The 13,394-nt window shown below is 41.7% G+C and overlaps 1 protein-coding gene across 7 annotated transcripts in view; it reads left to right on the forward strand.

The window, feature by feature from the left end:
• The first annotated feature begins 6,440 nt into the window (after window positions 1-6,440).
• OXSR1 (oxidative stress responsive kinase 1) overlaps window positions 6,441-13,394 on the forward strand; it is a 159,844-nt gene continuing 152,890 nt past the window's right edge. For 6 of the 7 annotated variants that reach the window (XM_053599840.1, XM_053599842.1, XM_053599844.1 and 3 more), the window contains exon 1: window positions 6,441-6,848. In XM_053599840.1, the coding sequence (XP_053455815.1) occupies window positions 6,779-6,848 (70 nt within the window). In that variant the 5' untranslated portion in view covers window positions 6,441-6,778. Of the gene's footprint in view, window positions 6,849-7,201; window positions 7,352-13,394 lie in introns of all 7 variants that reach the window. The other variant, XM_053599845.1, reaches the window with a different exon arrangement.

The raw sequence follows: 13,394 nt of genomic DNA on the forward strand, positions 1-13,394 counted from the left end.
GAAGGAGGGAGGGAGGGCAGGAGGGAAGGAAGGAAGGAGAGAAGGAAGGAAGGAAGGAAGGAAGGAAGGAAGGAAGGAAGGAAGGAAGGAAGGAAGGAAGGAAGGAAGGAAGGAAGCCAGCCAGCCCGGCCAGGCAGTTCACGCCTATAATCCTGGCACTTTGGGAGGCTGAGGAGGATGGATTGTTTGAGCTCAGGAGTTTGAGACCAGCCTGAGCAAGAGCAAGAGCAAGACCCCTGTCTCTGCTAAATAGAAAAACTAGCTGGGCATTGTGGGCACCTGTAGTCCCAGCTATTCAGGAGGCTGAAGCAAAACGATCACTGTGAACCCAGGAGTTTGAGTTTGTTGTGGGCTATGACATCACTGCACTCTACTCAGGGCGACAGAGGGTCTGTCTCAACAACAACAAAAAAGGAAATAGAATATTACCTGTATCTTTTAAGTCCTCTGTGTACCCTACTCTGGCTGCACCCCCTTCTTCCTCCTGTAGCCAATCACTAAACTGATTTTTTTGTTTGTTTGTTTTCTGGCTCTTTTTAAGAGTTGAATAAAAGTTTATATTGATATGTTTTGTGAATACAATCATAGTCCATGTAAGTCTTGATTACTTTGTTTCTGTAGCTGTAGTGCATTTCTGCTGCTGCCTGCTATCTACTGCGTGAAAAAAAAATATATATATTTTTTGGTAGAGACGAGGTCTCACTCTGGCTCACTCCGGCTCATATGCTGGTCTTGAACCTCTGAGCTCAGGAAATCCACCTGCCTCGGACACCCACAGTGCTAGGACTATAGGCATGAGCCACTATGCCTGGCCCTGCATGAATATTTTTACATTCTATGTAGGTTGTTTCCTTTACTCATTTCTTTAGCCATTACCAAACATGCTAATGTAGATTTTCCAGTATATGTTCTTGGAATATGTGTACAAAAATTTATTTTGAATATAAACTTAGGAGTGGAATTGTTGGGTTGCAGGGGAGGACAGTTTTTACTTTGCTTGGTAATACCAAACTGTTTTCCAAAAAATTTGCATCAATTTACATTCTTAGTAGCAGAGGATAAAAGTTTCTGCTGTCCTTCATCACTACTTATTATTATCTGGTTTTTTAATTTTTGTCTGTTGTTAAGGGGTCAAATGATATCCATTTATGTTTTAATTTGAATTTTTTTGATTATGAATGTAGCCCAGGTTTATGTTTATGGGCCCCAAAAATATTTTTTGTGGAATCACAAGTAAAATTATTAGTAATTATTACAAAGTAAATACAAAGTATTGGGTGGCGCCTGTGGCTCAAGGAGTAGGGTGCTGGCCTCATATACTGGGGGTGGCAGGTTCAAACCCGGCCTCGGCCAAAAACTGCAAAGAAAAATAAATAAATAAATAAATAAATACAAAGTATTTACATTGTTAGTGTTATAGAGCATTCCTCCTTATGAGGAATTCAAACAATAGACATAAAACAAACATGTACTACACCTCCATGTACCTCCTACACCTTATTCTATATATTTACTTACACATAGAAATCTATTCTACAACTTGCTTATTTACCTTAATTATAGATTATACTTTTTTAATATGTACAGATCTACTTCAATCATTCTGTTGTGTGATATCTCATAGTACAGATGAAACTTAATTGTATCATCCCCCTTTAATTGATTTTTTTAAATAAGTAATACTACATTATTTGGATTTATAAAATCCAAAACATACAAAAGAATATATCTCTTCTACGCCTTTTCCTCGACAAGTCAGTACTCCTGGCCTGGAAGCAGACAAAGTTAGTAGAGATTGGATAGATGCTCTCCAATCCCATCTGTTTTTTCTTCATGAACACACAGAAACCATTTTTCAGTCTCCTTGCCTTACAGTGGAGTCAGAAAACTGGGTCTGACCAACACAACATGGGAAGAGGTAACAGATATTACAGTTTCTAGTCTTGGCCTGCTTTTGTGTTCTCTCAACTGACTGGCAGGCTGAATATAGAGGGTTCAGTGGAAGACTCTAAGGAGGCCCTTAAAGATGGTGGTGCCACAAGATGGAAAGAGCCCAAAGCTCTGATTCTCTGCTTAAAGAAGAAGGATCAGGGACTTCTACACTGGACTTTATGGGTCTAAAAAATAAGTTTTGGGGTTAAACCAGTCAGATTTTTAGGTTGATATTTCAACTAGCATTAATTACGTGAACACATGTTTCTTATGTACCTTGCAGTGTTCCACATAATACAGATGCAAATAATTACCAGTCTTCAATGGACATATTCTTTCTAATTTTTCCGTATTAGAATAATGCTGCAATAACTAGCCTATTGAAGTCGATTTTCAGCCATATTAAACCTTGAGGGGATAGTGTTGGAAACAGTTCTGGCACCTCAGAATCTGTTCTTTTGAGGTATTTTCCATGTTTTGCTCAGTTCAGCTTGACTCATCAAGTTGGCACAGTCCCAGCCTGGAAGAACGTGAAGCTCCTTCTAGCTAAGAATTCAGCTTGATGCTGACACTTTTTATTTTCCACATGAACTGATTTTTTTTTTCCCTACAATGACCTTTATATCTATTTCTCACTGGTCCTGACTGCTGTCACTTTGGCATTCATCTCCTGAGTATGCCAATCTCTCAGTTTCTCACCAAGCTCAAGATTCCTGGCTTGTTCATGCCTTCTCTATGTCACACTCAATCTATTTAACCAACACCATGTCCAAAGGTGTGCCTCTACAGGATGCCTCTCCAGGCACAAAGCAGAAAGCATACCTATGTGAGATATGGTTGTTGTTCCCTCTCCTAACAAGGGATAACATCACTTGTGATAAGAGATAGGAGGGAACAGATTCTAGCAGTCTACAACTGGTCCTCGCTGTGAAAGGAAACTGCTGAGAAAATCACCTCCAGATATAAAACTTTCCTCATATTCAGGTTTCTCACATAGGGTACACATTAATTTCTAGACTTCAAAAAGTCTAGCTATAGCTATTGAAGCTATAATTACCCACTTCAAGGCATCATGAGTATTGAAATCAGCCTCACCCCCTCCCTACCATCCTGCAGATGCTAAAAGCAGACAGAATACCATGCTGGTAAGTTGCTTAAGGGCAACAAAGTTAAAGAGGGAAGCATGAACATCCTTTCACTCCTAGTTTCTCAGTCCGTATAGGAATTCTTAACTTTTGGGTTCATACATAGTAGTAGATGCTGCCTATACCGGGCTCATATCCTTTGGGTCTACTCTGTAGCTTGCTTTCATAGATTCTAGTACAGGAGGACTGCCCATGTCTGTGCAAGTGCATTCTCTGACCTTAAGAGGGTGATTTTTCTCTTAACCACTGAGCCGGGTAGAGGTGACTCCAGCATTGACTCCCAAAGAGGAAAGGGGTTGGTGGACTAATGCCTCAGTTCTTTGCCTATCAGTGGGACAGTTTTGAAGTGTGATCCACAGTTTCCCAGAAGGTTCACAGCAGGATTAAGCTCAGTGGCCCACAGCGACCCCTAATTCATGAACCCTTAATAACCAACCATCTTCCTTGTCTGTCTCACTTTTTCACTCCTTCAGAGTCACTTCCTGAAGAAAGTATTTTCACCCGAATCTTGGTCTCAGAGCATGATTTTGGGGGAACCCAAACTAAGGTGGGGCTTCTCGGAAAATGTAAGCAAAACAAGGTCCCTCAGTATAAGAAAACATGCCAGACTTTCAAGAAACCTATGTAGGATTTGGTGAAATTTTGATATAAGGGCCAGAATTCCAGAATCATCCTACTTTTCCTCTTCCCCTCCCCCTCAAAGATTACTGAGGAATCCATTTATAGGCACCTGCAGTGTAACAGAAATAAAAGTTTTACTTTATTAAAATCTTCAAAAGTACTAAAAATAATTTCACTGTACTTTGTTTAAAATACAGTTGGCTCTTGAAAAAATGCAAGGGTTAGACTGTAGTGGTTCTCAACCTGTGGGTCATGACCCACAGGAACTGTTTTAAAGGGTTGCGGCATTAGGAAGGTTGAGAACCACTGGGTTAGAGGAAATGCCTCTCCACTATGAAGTTGGAAATCCATGTATAACTTTTGACTCTGAAAAATTAACTTAATAGCCTGCTGTTGGCTGGAAGCCTTACCAATAACCTAAAATTGATTGACTCATATTTGTATGTTATATGTATCATACGCTGTAATTTCACAATAAAGCAAAGAAAATGAAGAAAAATCATAAAGAGAAAATTATTTATTATTCACTAAGTGGAAATGGATCATCACAAAGGTTTTCATTCTCCCCAGGTTCACATTGAGTAAAAGGCTGAGGAGGAAGAGGAGTGTTGGCTGGTCTCACCTCAGAAGAAAATCCGAGTACAAGTGGATCCTTAAGTTCAAACCCCTGTTGTCCAGGGTCAAATGTACATTTGCCTAGCTGGCTAACTATTCTTTATCACAATATACTTACCTTTTCCTACATGATTTGCTTAGTTGTTTACCATTCTCTACTAGACTGTATACTCCATGTAAACAAGAACTAGGTCTGTTCTGGTCACCACTGTACACCTAGTGTTTTTGACAATACTATCACATTGTATTGTCAATGAGAAAGAGGTTTATGTTTGGGCTCTGGCCTTAAATAGCTACCAATTCCTTATGCATTAAAATCATGGCATCATAACCTCTCTGAGGCCATGTGAAGAAAGTCAAAGAGACAAGGGAAATAAAATGATCAGATCTGCAGGACAGGTTCTGGCCCAACTAAACCATCAAGTTGTGTACATGGAGTGGGTAGAAGAGAATCCATTAATGAATGTATAGTGACTCTGCCCACCAAGAAGTGGACCCACTGACATCTTGAATTTTCAGTTAGATCAGTAGCTCCTTTTCCACTGAGTAACGGGAATAAAGTAAAGAAGGTTGCCAAAAATCTCTCCCTAAAATATATACTATTATGTGTATAATTTCAAGGGAGCATAAAAAAAAATCTCAAATCTGTCCATGGTCCAAACAGCCCAACAATCTCTGGTGAAGAATTCCTAGTTTATGGCATTATTGATACCAAACTTGAGATCTCTAATCTTTACCATCAGATTTAGCTCCTCTCTGATCCCCATTCCTCTCCTCCCTGCAAAAAGGTAGCACATGCAGTAAATTAGGTGTCAGTAGTAATGACTGAAACCAATTTCTCCAAGGCCTGTACTATGCTTTCTGGAACTGTGGCACCTTTGTTGTGATTGGAGTATTCTTTCAATTCCTACCTGTTAAAATCACGTTAATTTTGTAAGGCCTGGCACAAATGCCACCTCCTTCATGGTCAGTGGACCTCCTATGGCAGCACTCAGCACAGGACTTACAGCGCTTGGCAGGACCTGGGTTAAAGTCTTTTCTTTAATGACTACTATTGGACTTAAAGGTGGTCAAACGAGAACAGTTTTGACTGTTGATCATCCTCTAACCCTGCTAATGCTTTATTTTCCATCCTACCCAGCATGTTCACAGCCTTCAGCTCATTCATTTCTTCAACGGCCCTACATAGTTAACCTGAGAAAACTGAAGTTCTGTGAGGGTATACAAAAGCTAAGGCCCTCGATCAATCCCAAACTGCGTGGGCCGACTCTCACGTATTTCACAGCCCAAGCAGCACGAGGGAAAAAAAAAAACCAACCAACCAACTTCCCGAGGCCCTAAACATAGGCACTCATTTGTGCTCCCGACCTAAAGCACAGAAAGGCCAGAACTCACTCCCTCCTTTACAGTGGTGGGATCCGTGGGTAAGAACGCCACCACAAGCGCGGCAGGGGAAACCCACTCCGTAAAAAAAGTGCCACGGGGTAAGCTTCTGGCTCCACTCCGCCGGGCAGCCCAAGGCCTTTTATCCTACTTGGCAGTAGTCCACCCAAAGACTACCCCACCCAACCGCTCCCTCAAGCTTCTCCACGCCCTGCGCAGCCGTTTGCACGTCTCCAGGGTGTGACGGCTACGCCGTGACGTCACTCCAGGGGACGTGGTAAGTCGCGCAGGCTAGGGATGTCGAACGACTAGAGTCCCAACGCGAAAAAGCGCGCACACAGACTGAAGGCGGGATTAATTTGTGACTGACGTCCACATACACCTATTGCTTTTCTGATTCCACCTCAAACAAACCAATGAATATGACGACGGCGATGACAACGAGCCTCAGCCGCTAAAAGTGGCTCCGCCCCTTCCACTTGGTAGCGCTTTGGTTGCCATGTTTAGTGTGGCTCCTGCTTCTGTTTCTTTAGGCTTTTCACTGGCTTTTCGATGCTCTCGTTGAACCCCTTCCTAAGAATTCTTTCTTTCCACTGTCAACTTCTACTTTTTACAGCTTGCAGCTCGCTCGCTGTGTATCCAGCCACACTTAAGATGGCGGCTAGAGGCAGGTCTGAGGTGGGGCGTGACTGGCGCGGTGACGTCCTTGCGCTGCGTGCCGGCAGGTGGAGGGAGAAGGGAAAGTTTGGCCTGTGCGTGGGGCTCGGGTGGAGGGCGGGACGGAGGGGCTGGGCCCAGGCGAACCTTCTGTCGCCGCTGCTGAGGAGGCCGAGAACCGGGCGTGGGCCCGGCGAGGGAGTGCTGGACGCAGAGGAGCGGGAGGCGAGGTCTGCTGGAGTTCTAAGCCCCCGCCGCTCTGCCGCGGGCTGACCCTGTGCACCAGCGCCGTCGGACCCGTGTCTGTTCCCTGGCCTTTGGTGGGAGCGCGGCGACGGCCGTTGCGGGTGGGGAGCCGCGCTGCGAGGCGACGCGAGAGAGGTCAGCTAGTTTGAGGGAGAACTGGGAGTATTGCCGCCGCAGTCATGTCCGAGGACTCGAGCGCCCTACCTTGGTCCATCAACAGGGACGATTACGAGCTGCAGGAGGTGATTGGTGAGAGCTGGCGCCGCTGATGGGGGAGGTGGCGCGCTAGCCGGCGGGGGACACGCGGGAACGTGGGGAGCGCAGCACTCACAGGAATTCCTGCGGCCAGGGGGTTTGTGGGCCGCGTATGTGAAGCATCCGGGTTGTGGATCGTGTGTGAGAGGGGTGGGGGTTTCGAGGCGCGTGCCTGTGAAGTGGGGTGGGGTTTGAGGGGCTCTTGAGAGATTTGTATACATGTTTGACAGATGTGTGAACATGAACCTTGAAGGGTGCAAGTATGGGACATGCCTCTTTGAAGCTATTTGAGAAAGTGGGTATTGGAGTTGTGGGCATAGTCACTTATTTCTGGGATTGTGGGATAGGACGCTTTAGTTAATTCCTGCATCCATGGGAGAACCCTTTTGAGTGCCACGAAGTGCCAGACTTTGATGGGTGGAGCTGTGGATCCTCTCCAGATGAAGCTGCAGCAACGTAGACCTAACTTCTGACTCATTGCAGCTGACTTTCTAGAGGTAAACATTAAATAAGTGGACAAAAAGAATTGAACAGGTTTTGGCACGTGATAGAAGATAAACAAGATGTTCTGATAGAGAATAACCTGGAGACCTAGTTAAGGTGATTTCAAGGAACATTCTTTTTCTGAGGCTGTGACATTTCACTTGAGCCCTGAAGGATGAGAACTGAGTCTTAAGATTTTCCTACTGAGGGGTGAGGAAATGCAGTGGTCCTGAGGAGGGAAGGAGCTTGAAGTGTTTTAACACCTGAACAAAGGCTAGCCAAGCTAGAGAGGTAAGGGAGGATTTAGGGACTTTCGCAGCATTGGTAAAAGAGTTTGGAATTTTAAGCATCACTGGAGGGCTTCAAGCAGCTCCTTGATGTGCTCTGATAGATGGGGCTGCTGTGTAAAGTAAATCTGAATACCAGTTGGCACAGACCAAAACTTGCATAGACATGGGTTGCAATTTCCAGAGGAGCTTAGTGATTGGGGGAAGGTTGGGGATTGGGATGAGGGTAGTATTTGTTAAATAACAATGACCTAGTGATCTTGGAAATCAAAAGGGGGGGTTTAGCTAAACAGGCTCAATCCAACTGACATGAGCAGACCCCTTGTGTATTGGAGGAAGAAGAATTGTCTACTTTGCCAGCATCCTGCCCTAAAATTAGTTTTATAATAAAGACCAACTGGTGACACCTTAGCTGCCTTGCAGACATCAGTATTTGTTGCAGTGTTTGTGTTTTGAAGAAACTTTGTCAAACTTATTTTTTTTTTCAATTCACTTCCCTTTCATTTTAAAACAATCTGGGCTAAATTTTATCTGAAAAATGTCACATCTTTTTCCTTAAGCTACTTCGTGGGTCTGTGTCCTTGAATCATGCTGAGTCCTTTGACACATACTGATTGGTTCTAAAGCTAGTTTGGTCTCTGTCTTGATTGATTGCTTCTGGCTCCCTCAATCAGAGTTTTACCATTGAAGGAAAGGACTAAATGGAAGATTCTAAAATGATATCGGAAAAGTGAAGAGGAGGGTTGCTGTTGTCACTTTAAAAGAATTTTCCTTCCTTTTCTGGGAGTGTGTACATCTTTCTAAGAAGAGGATGGTTGTAGACATTCTTAAAGCCTTTGCTGTTGGGTGACATAGTATTTTAGACTTGCAAGGGCTCTGGAGATTTAGTGATTTATTAATGTGGTGTCCTTAGACCCATAGGATGTCTGTGAGTGGGCAGAAGGGAGACTCACTCCTCTGAGATAGGGTTAGTGTTCATCACATTCACACAGTGGTCTGTGATTCATAAAGGGTAAGAAGTCCAATGTCATTTGACCACCTTATTTAATACCATAAAATTCACCCATTTTAAGTATATAATTTAGTGTTTTTAGTAAATGTACTGACTGTATAATACAACCATCACCATAATCCAGTTTTAGAATATTTCCGTCCCCCCAATGAGGTATGTTGTGCTTAAGTTAATCACTCTTCCCACCCCCTGCCAACCAGAAATCTACTTTTTGGCTCTATTGATTTGCCTTTTTTGGACATTATAGATAAATGTGGTCTTTTGCATGTGTTTCTTTCACTTAGAAAGTGAAGATATTTTTTCATCTTTAAAAACACTGGGGGTATAATTTATGTACCATAAAATTTACCAGATTAAAGTGTACAATTCAGTGATTTTTTTTTTTTTTTTTTTTTTTTTTGAGAGAGAGTCTCATTTTGTTGCCCTCAGAGTGTGGTGGCATCACAGTTCATAGCAACTTCAAACTCTTGGGCTTAAGTGATTCTCTTTCCTCAGCCTCCCTAGTAAGTGGGACTATAGGCGCCCGCTATAACTTCTGGCTATTTTTTTTTAAGAGACAGGGGTCTCATCTTGCTTAGGCTGTTCTCAAACTCATGAGCTCAGGTAATGCACCCACTTCGTCTTCCCAAGTGCTGGGATTACAGGCGTGAGCCACCGCTCTCAGCCACAATTCAGTAATTTTTTAGTAAATTTATAGAGTTGTTCAGTCATCACCACAATCCAATTTTAGAACGTTTCCATCATTCCAGAAAGATTCTTCATGTTCATTTGCAGTCCCTCCCAGTTCCCACCCCAAGTCCCAGGCAACCATAAATCTACTTTCTGTCTCTATAGATTTGCCTTTTTTGGACATGTCATGTAAATGTAGTTATAGAATATGTGGTCTTTTGTGTTTGGCTCCTTTTACTTTGTATAATGTTTTTTGAGGTTCATCCATGTTGTAGAATGTAGCGGTACATAGCTCCTTTTTACTGGACTCCAGTTAATGAACATTGGATTGTTTCTGCTTTTTGGCTGATTGGAATAAGGCTACTTAATATGCACATTAAGTCTTCATTGTGAATATGTTCCATTGAGTGTATACCCAGGAATGGAATTGCTGGGTTTATAGTAAATTGAACTTTTTAAGAAACTGATAAACTGTTTTTCAAAGTAACTACCATTTTACATTTCCATTAGCACTACCATTTCTTTACATCCAGGCCAACATTTGTTGTCTTTTTGATTATAGACATCCTAGTGGATATGCAGTGGTGTCTCATTTGTGTTTTTGATAGGGATTCCCTTAATGTTAATGATGGTGAGCATCTTTTCATGTGTTTATTAGGTTTTCATTTATCTTAAGTGAAATGTCTATTTGAATCTTTTGCCAATTTGAATTGCTCATTGAGTTGCTCGTTTTCTTACTGAGTTATAGGAGTGTATGTGTATGTATGTGTGTACATACTCATTCTGGATATGGATCCTTCATTTGATATATGATTTTATTTTATTTTATTTATTTATTTTTTGGAGACAGAATTATCACTGTTTGCCCTCGGTAGAGTGCTCTGGTGTCACAGCTCACAGCAACCTCAAACTCTTGGGCTTAAGCGATTCTGTTGCCTCAGTCTCCCAAGTACCTGGAACTACAGGCGCCCACCACAACACCTGGCTATTTTTTTTTGTTGTTGTAATTGTTGTTGTTTGGCAGGCCCGGGCTGGGTTTGAACCTGCCAGCTCCAGTGTATGTGGCTGGCGGCCTAGCCACTGAGCTACAGGCAACAAGCTGATACATGATTTTAATTAAAATATTTTCTCCCAGACTGTAGTTTTTCTCATTTTTCTTAATGTCTGTTAAAAAACTAATGTGAATTTTGATGTTTATCATTTTTTCTTTTGTTGATTTTGGTTTTGTTGTCTCTAAAAAGTCTGTGCTAACCTAACATGAAGATTTTTTTGTCTCTGTTTTCTTGTGTTATAGTTTTAGCTATTGACATTTAAGCTTCTCATACATTTTGAGTTAATTTTTGTGTATGGTCTGAGATGAGGTGATTACAGTTGAAGACCCTGAGACATAGAAAGGTAAAATGACTTTACTTACAGCTATATAACTAATTAATGGTAAAGCCAGGATTGGCATTCACCTCTCCCATTGCCTAATTCTGGACCCTTGTTTCTGCATCTACATTGATTGGTTTTTGGATATAAATTAGAAGATAGGGTCGTTGTCCCACAGACTAGGGAAAATAGCCTTAGAATGAAAAAGTCTGATAGATATTTTCACTTATCAGATCTTTTCTTTTCTTTTTTTAGCTGGGACTACAGGGGACCACCACAATGCTAGGCTGTTTTTAGAAATGAAGTCTTTCTCTGGGTCAGGCTGGTCTCAGGCAATCCACCCCCCTAGGCCTCCCAGAGTGCTGGGATTATGAGCCACCACCCTCCCAGCCCACACTTATCAGATCTTTATACTCCCTACCTCATACTGTCTCTTTTACCCCATTGTCCCAACAGGGAAGAAAAAAGTTTTTTCTTGAACTATAGCCTAGTAACAAGTAGCAAGACTCAATAAAGCATTGTATTCTTATTCTAACTTTGCTTACATACCAAAATGTTTGGAATATAGTATTTTGTAATAAGCTATAGTCTTCAAAATGAATCTTTGCCATTTCTTCAGGTTATACTCAACTTTTTCAGGAAACAAATGATTGGAGTGTAGAAATAAAGGGTTTGGGATCATTTACATTTTTTTCCAAAGGATTTTATTCTAGAAAATCAGTGTGATGGTCTTTATATCAAAATATGTACTTTTGGGTGGCGCCTATGGCTCAGTGAGTAGGGCGCCGGCCCCATATACCGAGGGTGGCAGGTTCAAACCCAGCCCCGGCTGAACTGCAACCAAAAAATAGCCGGGCGTTGTGGCAGGCGCCTGTAATCCTAGCTGCTCGGGAGGCTGAGGCAGGAGAATCGCGGAAGCCCAAGAGCTAGAGGTTGCTGTGAGTCCTGTGACATCATGGCACTCTACTGAAGGTGGTAAAGTGAGACTCTGTCTCTACAAAAAAAAAAAATTAAAATGTACTTTTTTTGGATTGTAATATTTTTCTAATTAGCACTATATTTATGGGTTGTTTCTTAAATTCTGTTTTGTTCTCCCTCTTTCTGGTAAAATTCTGCAGGGAAAAGAAAAGTCTCTTCCTGGGAACATTTTAAAAGCATACAGATTGGGAATTCAAGAGACTGCCTTTTAAAGGATTGTATCATCATAAGCATTACTCTGGCAGGATTTGAAGTTCTTTTTTTTTTTTTTTTTGAGACAGAGCTTCAAGCTGTCACCCTGGGTAGAGTACTGTGGCATCACAGCTCACAGCAACCTCCAACTCCTGGGCTTAAGCCATCTCCTGCCTCCGCCTCCCAAGTTGCTGGGACTGTAGGCGCCCACCACAACGCCCGGCTATTTTTTGGTTGCAGCCATCATTGTTGTTTGGCCAGCCCTGGGCTGGATTTGAACCCACCATCTCAGGTGTATGTGGCTGGCGCCTTAGCTGCTTGAGCCACAGGCACTGAGGCAGATTTGAAGTTCTTAAAGTATGATTATTTGTAAAAGATATTAGTGTCATTCTCACAAATTAATCATTGTTCTTTCCAGCTTTTTTTTTTGAGATGTTGATATTTTCCATTTTTTTTTTTTTTTTTTTTTTTTTTTAGTCATCCTAGGGTTGAGTGGTGTAGCGTCATAGCTCACAGTAACCTCAAACTCTTGGGCTCAAGCTATGCTGTAGATGGGAGTGCCTGCCACAACACCTGGCTAGTTTTTTCTATTTTTGGTAGAGACAGGGTCTTTCTCTTGCTCAGGCTCTGGAACTCCTGAGCTGAAGCATTCCACCTGCCTGGGCTTCCCAGAGTATTAAGATTACAGGCATGAGACACCTTGCCCAGCCTAATTTTTTCAGTGTTTTTGACTAATTCCAAATCCTTAGTCTTGCATTAGAATTTCTGAGTATGTATTATAGTACGTTTGACATGAAGTGTCCGTAAAAGAATGGGTTTTGGGGTTAGACTGACCTGGATTCAAATCCTGCCCTTTACCTTTTACTAGCTATGTGATTTTTGACAAATTATGTAACTAATTTTAGTGTCACCTTTTTGTCTGTAAATTAGGGATAATAGTACCTGTGTCCTTAGGGCTCGTTAGGCAGATTGAGTACAATTTTTGTGGTAAGTGTTTAGCTCATATTAAGTGATCCATAAAATAGTAGCTATTATTATCTCTTTTTTCTCCTTGTCTTTAATTTCCCAGGTTTTGGTTTTGCTGTGAAATATGAAATACTATACGATTTGGAATCTTATAACACTTAAAATATTTTGAATCTATTTTTAATACTTATTGGAACATCACTGTATCTTTTTTTTTTGTTGTTCCAGGTCTTATTTAAGTTTAGATGGTTCAGGGATTTATGTCAGACATGATAGTATAGCTGTATAAGGCCCTGCTGCCATGGTATGGCCGACAATACCATATGATGGCAAAGAGGAAAACCTGGCTGCCAAGGGCTGTGTCATGTGACTTTTATTGTCATGCATCTTGCAAAGTCTCAGTAAATATTTACTATTTATCTCAGTCTACAAAATTTAGACTTGATTAAGATCTTTTTTAGTAAGGTATGATTCACCTAGCTTTGACACTGGTAAAGGCAATTCACTGGCTCTATTTTTTACTTTTCTCTCCCTCCTTTTTTACATTCATTAATTGTTCACTAGCTAGACATTTTGAATCTG

Source organism: Nycticebus coucang, chromosome 8 (assembly GCF_027406575.1).
Source record: "Nycticebus coucang isolate mNycCou1 chromosome 8, mNycCou1.pri, whole genome shotgun sequence".
NCBI lineage: Eukaryota > Metazoa > Chordata > Mammalia > Primates > Lorisidae > Nycticebus > Nycticebus coucang.